This window comes from Mastigoproctus giganteus, chromosome 7, assembly GCF_048544385.1.
Source record: "Mastigoproctus giganteus isolate SK-2022 chromosome 7, ASM4854438v1, whole genome shotgun sequence".
Classification (NCBI taxonomy): domain Eukaryota; kingdom Metazoa; phylum Arthropoda; class Arachnida; order Uropygi; family Thelyphonidae; genus Mastigoproctus; species Mastigoproctus giganteus.
The window spans coordinates 73820503-73839068 of NC_143581.1; the positions used below are offsets into that span (position 1 = coordinate 73820503).

At 39.9% G+C, this 18566-nt stretch overlaps 1 protein-coding gene across 1 annotated transcript in view; it reads left to right on the top strand.

Annotated features, from left to right (window-relative positions):
• LOC150082997 (uncharacterized) overlaps window positions 1-18566 on the top strand; it is a 173366-nt gene that overhangs the window by 47527 nt on the left and 107273 nt on the right. The window contains exon 2 of the mRNA XM_090376968.1: window positions 8150-8355. Coding sequence (XP_090233094.1) covers window positions 8150-8355 — 206 coding nt within the window. The remainder of the gene's footprint in view (window positions 1-8149; window positions 8356-18566) is intronic.

Sequence of the window (18566 nt, forward strand, 5' to 3'; positions counted from 1 at the left end):
ACTACCAGAATTTACTGAACACGTTAAAAAAAAGCGACATCACACTATTATAACATCTCATACTCTTTCCACACTAGTAAGGACAGCGATAATCACTGTACAAGTTATAGGCACAATTGGGGTATTCTAAAAGAGGGTATTCCAACACTAAAAGAGGCATTCTTTAGTTCTCTACAATGTTTGGAAACAATCTGCGTGGCGACCTGATTGAGGTTCTACAAGGATTGAATAAATTTAACGTTGAGGGTCGTTCCTCTTGCTTACTGCTATGGGCCTTAGAGGAAAGTCATTACTAAGGATAAAGGGAGAGCTAAGTGGTGAGAAAGAGAAACTCACGATAGTTAATAACGAAAATGATCTAAGATAATTGTACAGTCTGGCATCAAGTTCTCTGAGCAGTGCAGAAAGGCAACTATAACAAGTCAATGGGTTTTGTAAATGATATACAGCAAGCTTTCAAACTGACAGTCTGGGGACCGCATACGGCCCTCAAGCGTTTGTTGTGCGCCCCCCGAAGTGTTGTAAATTTTCACAGCACTGCATATACTTAATCCACATGGTAAATGATGACAGTTAAGGAAGACCCACTAATATAAAATTTACAAGTTATACAAACATTCATAAATATTGATGGTTACGAGATCGCGTATTTTTGCGCAAGGAGAAAATACTTCATATATTTTTCTGAATAATGCCACTGATATGCTATTTGCACACAAGTGCGGCTCTCAACCCACCCGAAGTGGGTAGCACAGTTGTTAGGATCGCCGTCCTCACCACACCGGATGGATAAGACCTCAGTTCGAGTCCCGTCGATGACGTGAGGAATTTATGGGTTTTTTTATCACAACGTGGCTGAGTTAATTGGTCTCAGGCGAGGGTAGCATGGTTTTTCTCCCGGAATCTCGGATTTTCGTCCAGAAACAGAAAATCCGAATTTTCTGTTTATACCTCAGAATACACGCAATTTACAGACAATATACACATAGCAATATGGCCTTAGTCGCTGATGCTCCTAGAACCATACAACAACAACAACCGGAAAACCAATTTTGCGGCCCTGCAGCTCCCTTGAGCACTTCTAAATTTGGCACCACTTAATACGTATATAGGAACTTTGCCAGTAGGGTCAAAGGGGCATTTATGACGTTGTGTAAAGCAACAGTTACGTCAAATCTGGACTATTACATTGAAATTTAGAAAACTTCGATTTAAGGAAGAAATATAGCTGTTGAAAAAGGTACAAAAGGGAGCAGTCCATTTGCCTAGTTACAGGCACAAAAGAGTACTCTTACCAAAGAGACTTTGGTTTGTAAACTGGGCATTTGTGCGTAGACCTAAATGAGGTGTTTAAGGCTTAAAATAATTCAGTAGACTAAATGCTAATAACATCTTTTCTTTCTTAGGGAACACAGCGGGACAAAAATTTCAATTGAAACAGGATGATTTCAAAATAAATGTGGGAAATTCCTACAAGAGAGAGTAATTAGTTGTTGGAATAAATTCCCACTTAGGGATATGAAGATAACAAATTCGAATAAATTTAATAATAGGATTAGACAAATTATTAGAAGGGATGGGCAAGTGATTAAAAGCCACCCCCTTCCTTTCTTTGTGATTTTGAATAAGCGTGCTTCCTTGCATTATCATGTCAATACTAATACAAGGACACATCGATTTAAACCGAATACACGTGAGAAACCGTGTCTTTAATCAAGGAGTACTCTGAAAATCCTAAAAAAACCACAGAAACCGAGTAGTCACGCATATACAGTGGCGGAAAAAAAACTGCATCACCTTAAAAAGAGTAACGTTTGTAGTGAAACGTATAAGATATTGTTTGATTGAAGTCATTTTGTTTGTGGCAAAGCAAAAGTATTGCGTCAGACAACGCTTCTATTTCATGAGACAGTAATTGCAAGGTATTGCATCAGCCGTTTCTATAAATACGGCATTGGAAGTGTATACATGCTCATTTATCCTGTTTTGCGCAGGTGTAAGCATCGCTCCATACGGTCAGCTGTTGCTCTGTCCCAGGAAGGGCTTTCTACGCGTGCTATCGATGATAAAATAAGCTGCCACCAGTCAACAGTATCCCGCGTGCTCTATTAAAGAGTGAAACCGGTGATGTGAAGAGAAGACCTGGATCAGGCCGTAAGAGAGTGACTACGCCTTCTCAAGATCGATATTTGAAACGGCTATGCCCTCGTAATCGCCATGCTAGTGGTCCTGATCTAAAACTGGACTTCGAGATGGCCTCTGGTGTTGAAACAAGTGCACGAACTATCCAAAGACGGCTTTCGGAGTGTGGTCTGCCTGCCTATCTGCCCAAGGAGAAGCTTTTGTTGACCCAACAAATGAGGAAGAAGCGACTTCCTTGGGCTAAAACGCATGTTTCATGGACAAAACAGCAATCGGACAGTCATCTTTTCTGACGAACCTGCATGGCTCGAATGGGAAGCGATATGTCAGAAGACGAAAATCGGAGGCATACCATCCTGACTGCATAACACTAACTGTAAAGTTCCCCGCCGGTTAGATGGTCAGGGGATGCATAACAACCAAAGGGGTGGGGCGAATTAAGTTTATTAACGAAACGGTGAATGCAGAAACCTACACTTCTATCTTGGAGGAGTGTCTGAAACCCGTTATTAGGGATCACCACAAGACGTCCAAAAGCGCATTTTTCAACAGGACTCATCACCTTGCCACACAACAAAACTGATAAGTTTTATGCTGTTTAGATGTAATGATGAGTTTGTCTTCTTGTCTCACAAGGCTTTAAAACGTATTTACACCAATGTTTTCCCTCGTTTTTCTCACTTAAGTTGCAGTCATACCCCAGAAATGCTGGTATTACAGTATTCGACTGGCCCTGTTTGAACAGTCCAGATTTGAATCCTATTGAAAATTGCTGATACATAATGTCGTCTAAAATTGCTTAGAAGAAGTCAACAAGTAAGATTCAGCTGCAGGAGAGCATTGTAAGGGTGTTGTACCACGAAATTTGGCAACTGTATATCCAGAAGTTGATTAACTCTATGCCAGATCGTTGCAAGGCTTTAATTGCAGCTCGAGGAGGAACAACAAAATATTGAGGTCTTATTTTTCTCATTTACAGTACATAATACTATTAACCTAATAGTATTTCAGTTTGTACACGCAAATGCAATAAAATGTATGTTTGGTTGTCATTATTTCCATTTGCATGATTTCTCATATTTCCATTAATTACTCATTTTACCCTTTGGGAAGATATTTATGGCAATTAGGTATATCAAGTGGAGTCTTTTTATTGGATTTCATTCACAGAGATATATATCCCATCTAACAAATGCATTTCGAACATTTCTGCAACCCAAAATGAAACGAAAAACATGTTATTTGCAAAATTCACAAGGGATGCAAATTTTTTTGTCCGCCACTGTAGGTCGTAACTACACGCGCTTTGAAGTAACTAGCATTCAAAGCCTGCGTGACTACACCTGGTAATATATATAAAGTCTACTAAAACTATATAAAGTTTTAGTAGACTTTATATATAATAAAATATATTATACAATAAAATAAAAACATAAAGTGTACTAAAAGTCTGCTACTTTATTATGGGTAGTGCTCTGGTAGCAGAACACTACCATAATATTAACACATTAAAACTGAATCAAAGTCCTAGATTATAAGTTTTTTATCCTCTAATTTAATAATACAAAAAGAGCAAGCAAATAACCTCGTCAATTACTGTATTCCACAATTTTCTTCCGATACAAATTTACTGATAAAAAGTTGCTTGTGATGCGTTTTATTAATGCTATTTCCTCGTGAGATCCATTTTCCCCGCGAATATCAAATCAGGGCAACGCTGACCTGTTTCTCTTGCCACATCAATTTAAGTCAATGCTCTTTTGTGATAACAGATTACTGCAGTCTTCGCGTTTCTTTTAAGAAAAAAAAAAAGTTTAATAACGCAAGCAGCTAAGTTCGACACAATGAATGTTAATACCTTGTGATATTAACATTTAGTGTCAATGAACTGCAGAAATTTGCAGAATAATCTTAAGAAATTCTAAAACTGACTGACTAACTAATGGTTTAATGACTTGTATCTTATATAATAAATGTGTTTTATATTTTTGAAATAATGGAATAAAATCTTTTAAAATAATCAATAAAAGTGTTACACTGGAGATGAACGATATGCACTGAGTGATCACTGAATTACGACCACCTACCTAATACTTCGTAAGTCCTTCTTTTGCCCTCAGTACAACAGCTATCCGACGTGGCATTGATTCAACAAGATGTCGGAGGGGAGATATGGCCAACCAAGCTTTATGTAATGCAGGTCAGCAATGCAGGTATGGAGGTGATTGGTGTATCCAGACGCCTGATATGCCTTTTCATAGTGATACACAAGTGCACTATGGGATTGATATCTGCGAAGTTGGGAGGCCAATCGATATGCTGGAAGTTAAAACTGTGTTCCTCAAACCATTCCTGCATAACAAGTGCCCGATGGCCCGGCGCATTGTCATCTTGGAAGACACCATCACCATTCGGGGGAAAAGTGTAGCATAGCTGGGTGTACACAGTCAGCAAGCAGTTGACGATAGCGGAGACCAGTGATACGTTGTTCCACATGCACCTGGGGTCCAAGTGGAACATTCCCCACACCATAAAACCGCCTCCACCGGACTGCACGTTTGATACCATGCACGATGGATCAAGAGCCTTACGTTGTTGATGCCAAATTCGTACATGACCATCCACGATGTGGAGTACATAACGGGACTCATCTGACCAGCACACCTTCTTCCAGTCTTCTAACGTCCAACTTGTATGCCTTTACACCAGGCGAGTCTTTTACGCCGATGAACCTTGGTTAGGAGAGGATGCCGTAGGGGTCGTCTGCTGGTATAGCCCATACGTGAGAGCGTGCGACACATGGTCATGCCAGATATTGTTCCGGATTCGTCATTGGGTAGAAGACTCTTCAACAGAGCTGGGCCAGTTCGCCTGTACGAGTCGTCGGTCCAGGCACTCACCTCTAACATGAACCTTTCGCTGACCTTTGCAGTTCTGTCGTCGGGTCGTTGTTTGACCATTTTGACGCCAGTCCTGGTACACTTTAACCACGGTGGCTCTCGAACATTCCTCCAGTTCAGCCGTTTGGGAATAGAGGCACCACCTCGTCGAGCACCCACAATCTGTCCTTTATCAAAGTCCGATAAATCCTTCCTTTTACCCATCACGCTCGGAATTTTGGTATCTACTGAACCACTGACACCTTGTCTATGCTAGTAGGTCGACTAACTCTGCACTCTCGTACCTCACGTGGTCAACGGCTCGTATTCAGTTTTCATAGGGGTGGTCATAATTCAGTGATCACTCAGTGTATCTTCCCCTCAGGGTTGGCTGAAAACTCCCTTGCAACTAACAGATATACCTTGGAAAAGGGGTCGAGTCGCGCTTAGACGGGAAAAAAATTTCTAGCCATTTCTTTTCACATAGTGGCTGAGTTGAACGGTAACGGGACTCGCTGACCAACTCAGCTTTTTCCTCCTTAAAGTATATAATAAATGAAATTTGGGAGAATTAATGAACTTAAAAATCTCAAATTTAAATAACCTTTTTAGTAAAGGAATTGCATCTTCAAATGTTCAGTTCTAAAAATGAGTGGCTTGAAAAATATTTGTTCACGTTCTAAAATGCTTTATGTCAAAGCGTAGAATTAAAATTCTTTAAAACACCTTTAAAAGGTGTCATTTTTAAACACTGGAATTATCACCCATTACCACGAAATAGTAATACGATAACGATAGACTGTTCCTGGCCAAGTAAAATTCAGATATAACCTAGAGCGAGGATGTAATTATAATATTTACTGCACTTTTCCTATGGGATTCACACACGCGCGCGAAAAAAATCATAATTTTAGGAAGAAAAAGAATATGGAATATGTACTACCAACGATTGAATATGAACCCCCCCCCCAAACAATTTGAGACTTGTTCCTCATTAAAAGGCAACGGAGAACCCAATATTCCAGGCTGAGAAACGTCTTGATTTTTAAGACTGCTGCTGAGAAGCAGATAGGCAATGTGCACGTAGGCACTCCTTGGTTTACATCTTCATAAGCACTTATTCAAATTGCCCACATCCGCAGATGGACGTTTACTCCAACAATTAACTACTCACTCGCTGGAAGCAAATTTCCGTATATCTATCCTCAAACTATCCTTCCACAATTTAAATTAATATCCCCCCTCACTTGCGTTGTCTGCGCAGTACAAAACATTCAGCTTCATTCATCAGCATTCAGCTTACTCACTCCATTCAAAACCTTAAACACCTCAATCAGATCTCCTCACGGTGCCTAGTTTCCAGACGCGGCAATCTGCAGAATTTAAGTCTTTTCTCATAAGAACACCCTTCTATGCCCCCCCCGCTCCTCACTAATCTCATCGTCTTTCTCTGTATTCGTTCCCACAGATCAACATCCTTCTTAAAATGACGCTTCCAGACCTATATGCAGGAGTCAAGATGTGGTATGACCATTGTCTTGGTAATTATGGTGATTATTCCATTGTATAATAGGATAATCACCAACTCCCTCTCCCTGCTGGCAAAATTTCCTGAATATCATTGACAAAATCGAGCTGTCCTGGCAGCCTATTACATTGGTCAGAAAACTTCATGTTTACACAATTACCCCTCCCCAGATTTTCCCCCTTTCTCCACGACCCCTGTGCTGAACCATAAAGTTGGTTTGATACCCTTGGATTACCGGTACTGATATGCAGTATCTTCCATTTGTCAATGTTAAAACTCCAATTGCCGCTTCCCAATCCATCTGAATCAGATAGATTGTACTCTGATTACTAACATTAATCATCCTGCCAATACTACAAACGTAGACATTAAGTCTCATATGCCTTCATTCATATCATTAACAAATACAAAAAACAACAATGGGTCGAGCATAGAACCTTGGGAAGGTCCACTAATAATATCAGACCAAGAAGAGCCGTGCCCATTGATGACTCTCTGCCTTCTCTCGCTCAACAATCCCTTCATGCATAGCAGTAACTTGGCCATAATACTGCACTACTCTAATTTGCGCAGCAGACTTTATGTGGAACAGGTCAAAAGTTCTCTGAAATCTATGGTGTCAAAATTACTTTTTGCTACCTGTTCCTTTGTCACTGCGTCATAATATCCAATCAGAGAAGATCGACCCTTATCATATACATAGTGTGACTGCCGTATAACTGAGTTCCTGTCTAGATAGTTGCCTTACTTCTTTAATCGGTGACTCCATTTTCATTTTACCCTTTGATACCCCTTTACCAATTATACCTGAAGCTTAAAAGAATAGTTTTAAAAATAGAATTACTTCCCATCTCCAATTTTTAGCCAACTTCTTATGGAGAAGAACAGACCTCCCAGCAAACCTGTATTATTGTAAATGTCTCAATGCACCTTATGTCACTGTTGAGTTGTAAATCTTCAGTCCAACAATTCCATTACTTTTTATAAAATTTGGAAATACTATATCTGATGTGTTACTTGAATCGTAATGAATTAATGAGTCAACCTTCACGTTTTAATTCTCTACTACGATTTTCAGTCTTTTTGTCCAAGAAACTTTGTACGGTGATATTTTTATGGCTGCAACTAAACACGAACCTACCCATAGATTTAAAACGCTAGCCAATAATCATTTATGTTTAAAATTAGTTAAGACTGTAACAGCGTAGCGAATCCGGAAGCGGTGGGAGAAATTAGCGAATTAGAGAGATTAGTTTCATTGCTTCTCCGGAGAAGCAAGAAACAGCAAACACAAAATAAACAAACTAAAATGGAGCAATTTGACAATTGGAGAAAACATACCACTATCCTGAAAACTAACGCGTGACGTCACATTATCTTCAATGACCTATGGATCGGTGATGACATCTAATTGGAAAAGGAAGAAGCAATAGTAGTGTAAAAATGTATAGAATATAAGTGGACCTGTTGTCCTCTTGTGTAAGCCAAGAATTTTTCCTTTTCAAGATTTTTTTACTACTGTAATCTTCTTCATGAATATGTGGCGTACCAAAATTTCTGTTTTACGCATCTGGTACTCATCGTTTGACTTTTATTCCAGGTCCAACTACCTGAACATCAGATCCGCCAGTTATGCCAAATGTCCCGAGAGATTTTCTTACATCAGCCTATGTTAGTGGAACTAGAAGCACCAGTCAATATAGTTGGAGATATCCATGGACAGTATAAAGATCTGCTACGCCATTTTGATAAGACGGGTTATCCTCCAGACGCCAATTATCTTTTCTTAGGAGATTACGTTGACAGGTAATAAATTCTACAATATTGATTTTCATTAAGTGAATTTTTCTCCGTTTAATATATTCTAAACGAAGTCATTGTACGTAATTAAATACAAAAAACCAAAATGTTTCACTTTAGAAACAAGGGCATGGAGGATATATCTCCTATCACTGAAAGGTTCCTAGAAAACAATTCGAAAAGGGAAGTAACGATAATTCAAAAAATGTTCCACATTGATAATTCATTCACAATTTTTAAAACAGCAGAGGCTGTTGATTAAAAATAGGAAAAGGGCAAAATGCGTTTCATTATATAATATAAATCCAAAAAGTAAATAATTCTTTAACGTATTTATTCAAATACAGATCAAATGAAAATACAAATCAAATATGGCAATTATAACTACACATTATTCACAGGTTCACTCTTTAAGAGCACCAGTATTTTAATTTAATGAATACAGTTATGGCGAGCACGCGTTCTTATTCGAACACACCAAATGCAATATTAGGAGGGCACTGACTCTCTTTAAAAATTACAGCTGTAAATTACAGGCTCTGAAAAAGCGATAAATATTTGCCTTTTTATTTACCTAATTGTTATTTTATATTGTACTTTATACGTAGTCTTATAGTTATAGTTACGCTGGTTATTCTTAATTTAGATAAGAGTTTTTGTAGATTACTACTTAATATACGTAAAACCGTTATTTCATTGGAATCTTGCAGCCATTGTTTTTGTATAGAGTAGTAGGGAATTCAAATTTTTAATTGTGGTAACTAGGTAGCTCTAACGTATAATTATATAGAGTAATACGCATCACTGCATTTAGGATTCTATTAGATAGCGTAGTATTGACAATTAATTAATTAAATTTATTGATCTTATTAATTTAAAATATCATGTTCCAGACTACAGCAGCAAAGCAACGGGCACAAAGTGGCAGGAGTGCTGTGACTCGGGGGAGAACTGAGGGGGGGGGCGATTCTCCAACGCATCACAGCCTAAAAAAATGTGCAACTTGTGAAATGTTTGCCGGACTCTGGAACATAACATAATCTAGCCAAGGAGGATGTCTTTGTGTGTGTGTGTGCCAGGTGCAGAGAGAGTGTCTAGAAATTAGGCATCAACTCAGCGTTCTATTGGGCGTCTATGAGAGCTTGAGGTGTAGGGTAGATGCCCTCGAAGAAATTAATATGAGGGGCCAGTCAAACTCTCAGCTGCCCAACTCAACGCCAGAGCTCAACCATGGGCATCAGGCAATACAGCGGCAATCGCCAAGGCAGAATGCCCTGGTCCCAAAGGAACTAGTTATTGTTGACTCTATTCTCAGGCAATGACTCTATTGTCAGGATATAAAGAATAGATGGAACAGGACCAGGGTATGTCTGCCAGGGGCAAACGTTGATGACGTTGTAAAGCATATATCATCTTTTAAGGGCACAAAAGGTGATATTGTTGTACACATTGGCACCAATGATATTAAGAGAAGGAGATCTGCAGATTTACTTAACAAGTACAGGTCAATGTTGTTGTCAAAAGTCGTGAGTCAGGGTTAAATTTGAAAGTGTCTGCAATTCTGCCCAGACACGATAGGAGGGAGTACATGATGAGAGCCTTGTCAATCAATTCGGCCCTGGAAAGATTGTGCAAGGCTCAAGGGGTAGAATTTTTTTCAGCCTGGTCTGTACTTGTTAACAGAAGGGACTGCTTCTACAGGGATGGGATACACTTAAATAGAAAGGGTGCAAGAATTTGCTGATGCTATCGAGGCAGTGTTAGGTGAGTCGGAAAACTGCTAGCTTGGGGGGATTCACAGACTAAAAGGTTAAAATTAGTCGCAGGCAGATGTGAAGGTGATTCTTGCACAACTTCTATTACAATAAGTAGCGACCTGGAGCGAGGGGTGCTGGAGGTTTCAGGGATTGATGGCAGTCATCGTGAAACAGGTGGGTATATGGAATGTGTCAGAGTAACTAGGAATAGGTGCGTGTATACCAATGGGAGAAGTATAGTAAATAAATTTGATGAATTTGAAGTGTTGGTCAAGATATCAAAGTCGAATATTGTTGGGATATCAGAGACGTGGTGTCACACTGATATTAGGACAGCAGAATTGGAATTTGGAAAGTACAATGTGTACAGAAAGGATAGACAGGATTGGAAGGGAGGAGGTGTCATGCTGTTAATTAAGAAAAACAAAATCAAAAGAAGTGCATCCAGTTGTTGTAGATGAACAGTGCACTGTTGTGTCGGTTTGGTGTGACATAAGCACTGCGAAAGCAAAAATAAGAGTAGGAGTGTGTTATAGGCCTAATGATTCGAATGAGTACAATGAACAATTGTACAGAGAAATAGAGTGGGCTAGTAAATCAGAATGTCTTATAATTGGGAATTTTAACTTCCCGGATATTGACTGGAACTTGTGGGTTCGTCACTCACACACTAGTCAGACTTTTATGGATTTATTGGATGATTGTTTTCTGCAGCAGCATGTTCGAGAGGCAACCAGAGAGGGTAATACTCTTGATCTGGTTATCAGCAGTGATCATTCGTGTATTAAGAATTTGCAGATAAAGGAACCACTAGGTGGCAGTGATCACAGTGTGCTGAAGTGGGATTTACTCAAAGAGGTAACTACCGTTAGGGGTAAAGGAAAGGGTTTTTGCTTCCGTAAAGGTGAGTACAGTGGTCTCAGACAGTTATTAAATTCTGTACAGTGGGATCAACTGATGATGTTACCAACGGTAAATTCTAAGTGAGAAGCATTCAAGGAATTAATCGTAGAAGCTACTAAAAGTTTCATACCTATTAAGAAATATTGTTCAAGGTTTAGGCCTAAATGGTTATCAAATGAACTAATGAGGCTCGTGACATAAAAGAAAAATGCATGGGATGCACATAAATTATCAGGCGACTCAGAAGAAGACTATGGCAGATATAAGCTAGTCTGTAACCAGGTGACAAAGGAGGTTAGGCAGGCGAAGTCAGATTACGAGAAATATTTGGCAAAGGATGCTAAGAAAAACAGTAAGGATTTCTTTACTTATATAAACTCTAAAAGGAAGGGGATGAATCTGATTGGTCCACTTGATATCGATAGTTTGACTGTTGATGATCCTGCTCAGATAGCAAACAAACTGAATGAGTATTTTGCATCTACGTTCACACACGAGGAGTTATTAAGGTTTGAAAATGGCAGAAGGTTATCAAATTGTAGCAGGGCGCTTAATGATTTTGTAATAACTGAGACCAAAGTGGAGGAGAAATTGTTGAAGTTAAACATAAGAAAGACACCTGTGGTGGATGGGATCTATCCACTTATATTAAAAGAGGCAGCAAAGAAACTAAGCAAACCCTTAGCCATAATTATGAGAGCATCCTTGGACTCAGGGGAGAATCCCACGGACTGGAGATGCGCAAATGTATCCCCAATTCACAAAGAGGGGATCGAAGGGTGACACGAGTAATTACAGACCAGTTAGTTTAACTTCTGTTCCCGGTAAAATAATGGAGTCACTGGTTAAAGATGCATTGCAGGATCATCTAGACAAGACTGCAGCAATAATTCAGACACAGCATGGGTTTGTTAAGGGAAAGTCTTGTCTGACAAATTTGATAGGATATTATGATGTGGTCACAACGGACAGGATGCAAAAAATAATTTCGATATCATATATTTCGATTTCAGGAAAGCTTTTGACACTGTTGCGCATAGAACACTATTGTACAAATTGGAGCAGAATGGTATTAAGGGTACATTGCTACAATGGATAAAAGGATGGTTGAGTGGGAGAAGACAGACGGTGGTAATCAATGGGTGCTGCTCTTCGTGGACTAATGTTATTAGTGGAGTCCCACAGGGTTCGGTGTTCGGTCCACTGTTCTTTTGTATATTTATCAATGATATTGATGAAGGTATATCAGGCTTAGTGTCGAAGTTTGCAGATGATACAAAGGTTGGCAGGGTTGTTAATGACAGTAATGGCAGTGTGCTACTGCAACAGGATCTAGATAATTTGGGCAGATGGGCTAAGAAGTGGCAACTGAAGTTTAACCTTGACAAATGCAAAGTACTGCATATGGGTAGAAGTAACCCCAGAGAAACGTACCAACTGTGGGGTACTACACTTAAGGTGGTAGAAAATGAAAAAAACCTTGGAGTAATTGTGCAGTCAGATATTAAGTTTTCTGAGCAATGCAGACAGGCTGCCTGGGCAGGTCATGGGGTTTTGTCAATGATATATAAGAATTTTGCTAGAAAGGAAAAGGTGGTGATTGTCCCTCTGTATAAGGCAATGGTCAGGCCACGCCTTGAGTACGCGTACAGGTCTGGAGGCCTCATTTTAAGAAGGATGTAGATTTACTTGAGCGTGTACAGAGAAGGGCAACAAGATTGGTGAGGGGAATGAAGGGATCCTCTTACCAAGAGAGGCTTAAGTTCTGCAAATTGCAGTGGCTGGAGACTAGGCACCTACGTGGTGATCTGATTGAGGTGTATAAGGCCTTGAATGGGTTGAGCACGTTGAATTCTGACGGGATCTTCCACTTGTTCAGATTACGAACCTAAGGGGGCATAAATTCAACGGTCTGGAGGCCTCATTTTAAGAAGGATGTAGATTTACTTGAGCGTGTACAGAGAAGGGCAACAAGATTGGTGAGGGGAATGAAGGGATCCTCTTACCAAGAGAGGCTTAAGTTCTGCAAATTGCAGTGGCTGGAGACTAGGCACCTACGTGGTGATCTGATTGAGGTGTATAAGGCCTTGAATGGGTTGAGCACGCTGAATTCTGACGGGATCTTCCACTTGTTCAGATTACGAACCTAAGGGGGCATAAATTCAAATTAAGAAAAGACAGATATAGAATAGATGTGCGGAAATTTTCCTTTAGCCAGCGGGTGGTTAATTGCTGGAACAAACTTCCATCTGTCGTTGTGGAAGTTGATAGGTTAAATAAATTTAAGGAGGAACTGGACAGGATTTGGAGGGAATGGTGTGATTTTTTTTTTTTTTTAGGCTGATGTTGCATAAGCTCATACACTCGCTTTCTTGCATCACATGCCACTAATACTAGTTATGTAATAAATATAAGGGTAGCTGAAGTTTACCCAGTTTATTTCATAAATATATAAAACCTAAAACTGCTTTAGGCATGTCCTTCAGCTTTGTGGACTAGCTGGGCAGCACTTAGCTTTTTAAAAAGCTGATCCTTTAGAAACAATATCTGGTTTCTTAATAAACTCTGAATGAGTATTAAATAAAACGGAATTATGATCTGAAATTATGATTTATTAAAGATGCCTAAAACAGAAGAGGGAGAGAAAAAAAAATCCGGTATATTATAATTTCCTAATACTTTTACAAATTTCCAAATTCTTATTCTTTTACATAAACAGTTCAAAACGTTTAGTAACAGAGCACGGGATGGCGTGGGCTGGCGAATACTGCGTTCCACCGCATCCCACAAATGTTCGATGGGATTGATTCGAGGGAATTTGGCAGCCACGGAAGCACGAAATGCTTGAACATGATCCTTGAAGCATTCCTGCACAATGCAGGCCTTGTGACACGGGGCATTGTCTTGATGAATGAGTCCAGTGCCATCTGGATACACGGTCACATGTAGGGTAAAACTTGGTCCTAAATAATGATGAGGTAGGATCACGTGGTGAAAGTATGTGTTCAATGAGGATGAGGGGATCCATGAAAACATCCCCAAACTATATTACCACTTCCGCCGACCTGTTTTTGTTCAACCGTGCAGTCTGATTGCAATTGCTGACGTCGAATACGCACCTGTCCATCGGCATTACGGAGCTGGAACCTTAATTCATCAGACTAGGAAACTCTTTTAACAGTCTTTTAGTATCCAGGAACGATGCTGCCATGCCCACTTCAGGCAGAGCTTTCGATGACACTTGGTCAACATGAGCTCATTAACAGATCGGCAAATCCATAGGCCCATCCGCAAGAGCGCTGCTGGATGGTGTGTTCGGAAAGGGCGATTGTAAACTCCCCTAACCTTGTAACGATAAGTACTCCTGGTAGTACATTCCCCTAATCCTTAAACTGAGACTATGTCCTGCTGTTGTAAATTCTCCCTAATTTAAAATTTCAGAACCATTTGATGTTATCCAGCGGATAAGACCACATGGTTTTTGAAATTTTCAATTAGAGGAAAAACATCATTCCAAAGCAGTAACGTAACCATTAACTATTTTTGATGTACAATTTTTAAATCAGTTTATATAAGTTATTTTTTTATCGCGCAGCAAAAAAAACACAAGTAGAATTTAATGGACGTTGAAGAAGCAGTGCACTGTAAAGACAGTAAAAAAAGTTGCGCAGTAATTGAATGTCCCATTCATATATACATTTTGGCTTTGCACAAAGTATTTAAATTATTTTTGCTCTAAAAAGTTACCATGCTCAGTTCACGTCGTTAACTATAAAAAAATCTTCGTTTTGATTTGTTTTTATTTCTATTTCTTATAGGACATTGTGAACGCTTGTCAAATCCTTAGGTAGAGAAGATTTTATGACGTTCGTTGTATGCATTTCTTTTCATGTATTTTAAGTCCACAACTTCAGGGGACATCACGGCTACCTCTGCGGTATTAGTGGAATTTACTGCTCGAGTCATTTACAAGGTAGCACTATTAGAAGAATTTACATTCTTTTAGGGGACATCTACCCCTCGGAAACGTCCCTCTCCGGAACTATTCTCGCCACACTTTCACTACCCGACCCTCGAACAGCTGACAATGCTTATAGTTGCTAAGATGCTGGCTTCTACCTTCTTAGCGTCGCAAATCATTTCCCTTTCAAACTCCATGTCCTTCCCTTTCGCCATTGTGCTGTGGGATGCGTCCACTCATGGAGATAGGATAGTCATAATTTTTTTTTTTTTTTCACTCATGAATGTATAAAACGAATAATTTTTAGTGAGGCACGCATTTCATAACACAGGTTTTGATTTTTGTATTTCCAACTTTCCTGATAGAACGAGTCAATTCGAAATATATTCAAGTTCTTTTGAGTGTTAGATGGGAACGATTGAAAAAGTAATTCCATATTACTCGTTGAACTACATGTCATCATTGTTCTGCACTGACACCTTCAATCACTAAAGCAATCAAACACTGATTGTGATATGAAATTATGATTTATTAAAGATACCTAAATTAGGCATCTCTGAAAAAAATCGGACGCACATAAAATGTAATGCAGTGTTCGATTTTTTTTTCTTTTTACAAGAAAAAAAATTAATTAATTTAAATTGATTTTTTCTTTTCCATATAAATTAATTACTAAGATGTACTTTGCAGAATACTTAATAAAATTCCATAGTTTTACTTAACCGTTCAGTTTAATTACAACTGTATAATATTTATTACTCTTTTATATTGGTACATTATAACCTTCGACGTTTTGCGACATAAAAACCAAAATCACTTATATATTTGTTTAAGTACCAACTCGTGTGTCGATGATCTTGGTAAACCACCTCCTACCATTCCGAGTACACTCCATTCAATGCCTCCTGTGGTCTCCCGTCAAAAGGATGTCAGAAGGATTTCGAACAATCTCGATGCTAAGAATGCTCCAGATACTGGGTCTCGACCTGTTCTGCTGAACTTACTCCTGTTCTGTGTCACCTTCAAAAGGTGTTTTCTCCTTTCTGCTTGGAAATTTGCTCATATCCAGCCAGTTCCTAAAAAGGGTGACAAATCCTTCCCATCCAATTATCGTCCCATTGAACTTACTTCTTCTCTTTCTAAGGTAATTGGAAATATCCATTAACCGCTAACTTCTAAACTATCTAGAAACTTTCCATCTGACCAGTCATCGCCAGTAGGATTCATCAGTACGATCCTTCTTAGGATTTATTTCGTTATTACAACGGTTCTCCTCAACCTAACATCGAAAAGTCATTCCCTTATTATTTTATTACATTTTCTTCTGTCTTCCCAATCTCCGTCCAGCAGTCCTCTTATATTCATGGCTGCTCTGACACCTATCCACGTCCTTCTTGGTCTTCCTCTCTTTTTTCTTTTCCATGGCATCCATTACATAGCTCCTCTGGGCAATCTGTTGTCCTCCATTCTTTTCACATGGCCAAACCGCTATAATCTTTTCTCCTCTATTTTATTAATGATGGCTTTTTGGACATTCATTATATTCCTTATCACGTCATTTCTAACTTTTTCTGTCCTAGACTTTCTTGCCAATCTTTGCCAAAAATTCATCTCAAAGGCCAGTTTATTTTTTTTATCTTTCAGTTAAGGTCCAAATCACATCCATATAATAAAACACTTTGTAGCATTGAATTATATATTTGATGTTTAGTTTTGTTAATAATATTTTTATTCCATAGCACAGAATTAAGCATTCCTATGATCTTTCTACCTTCACCCAGTCTTCTTTTAATTTCCTGCGCAGATGATCCGTCAGCCTGAATAATTGCACCCAGGTATTTATGTATTAAATTGCTGTACAGTTTTCACCTGTATTCCATCTAAATCCAGAACTTCCTCACCTCGATTCATGTACTCTGTCTTATTAAAATTAACTGTCAGTCCCCATGTTTTACACCGATGACTCAAAACATTATGACCACCTACCTAATATGATGTTGGTCCTCCACGTGCAGCCAAAACAGCTCGTACTCGGCGAGGCATGGACGCTACAAGATTTCTAAATGTGGCTTCTGGTATCTGGTACCAACAGGGAGCCAGCAGATCCTTTAACTCCGTAAGGTCCGTGGTTGAGATGCCGCAGATCGGAGTTGCTGTTCCAACACAAACCACAGATGCTCGATGGAATTGATGTTTGAGGAATTTAGAGGCCATGGCAATACCTGGAAGTCTTCCTCATGTTCCGCGAACTAGTCTCGAACAATCCGGGCGGTGTGGCATGGCGCATTATCCTGCTGAAAGACGGCACCACCAGAGGGGAAGACCGTTGCCATGAAAGGGTGTACATGGTCAGCAATGATGTTTAGGTAGGTGGTAGACGTCAAAGTGCCCAGCACATGAATAACTGGACCCAGGATATCCCAGCAGAACATCGCCAAAAGCATGACACCGCCACCACCGGCTTGTTTTCGTCCCATGGTGCATCCAGACACCATCATTTCCCCAGGTAAACGACGCACACGTACCCGGCCGTCCACATGGTGCAACAAGAAACATGATTCATCGGACCGGACGACCTTCTCCCAAACACTCAAGGTCCAGTTTCGATGCTCGCGTGCCCATTGTAGGCGCTGTCGCCGGTGAACCGTGATTAGCATGGGCACTCGGAAGGTCATGCAGCTACGCAGCCCCATTTTCAGCAGGGTTCGATGTACTGTGCGTTGTGACACATTACTCCCGTCACCAGCATTCCAATTACCGGCGAGTTGCGCCACAGTCGCCCTTCTGTTGCCACGTCCCATCCGAGAGCGCCTTCGCTTACCTCGAGCATCGATGAGCCGTGGTTGTCCAACACATTGCCGGATGTTCGTAGGATTATTCACCTCGGACCACTTTCAGCCGTGGTAAGTACTAACCACGGCTGACCGTGAGCATCCCTCCAGCAGTGCCGGATATGCTCTGACCCAGTGGTCTGGCCATTACAATTTGACTTTGTCAAACTCCCTTAAGTCCGCTGCCCATCTGAAGAACAAGAGTAACACTAATTAACGGAGCTCAGTATCAGGTGTTTTTTATACAGTGTCCCGACCAGCGCACACGCCGTAGTTCACCTGCAGTTGCTTCGATTTGCATAACGACTCGCTGGTCATGTTTTGGCTCATCGGTGTATATTCTTCTAGTAACTTTTTGCCCATGTAGTTTGCGTCATTATCGTCCTGTGCTACCACAACTTGATCGTCTGCAAACAGTAGATTGTAAAGGTACTTATTTTGACCAAGGGGAACATCCATTGAACTGCACTTCTGTGACGATGGTCTTAGAACAACTTCCAAGTACAGCCTAAACAAAGTAGGTGACAAACAGCATCCTTGAAGTAGTCCTTTGGAAGTCTTAAACTTCCAAAACTTGGATATTTTTGAACCAATTTTTAAACAGCATGTATTGTTCTTGTAAATTCTTCTAATTATTTCAATGGCTGGCTTATTGACATTTTTCCATAGACTTCCACAGAAGATTGTTTGGCACATTATCATACGCTTTCTCTAAGTCTATGAACAGCATACCTACATCTTGGTTTGTAGCCTGACATTTTTCCA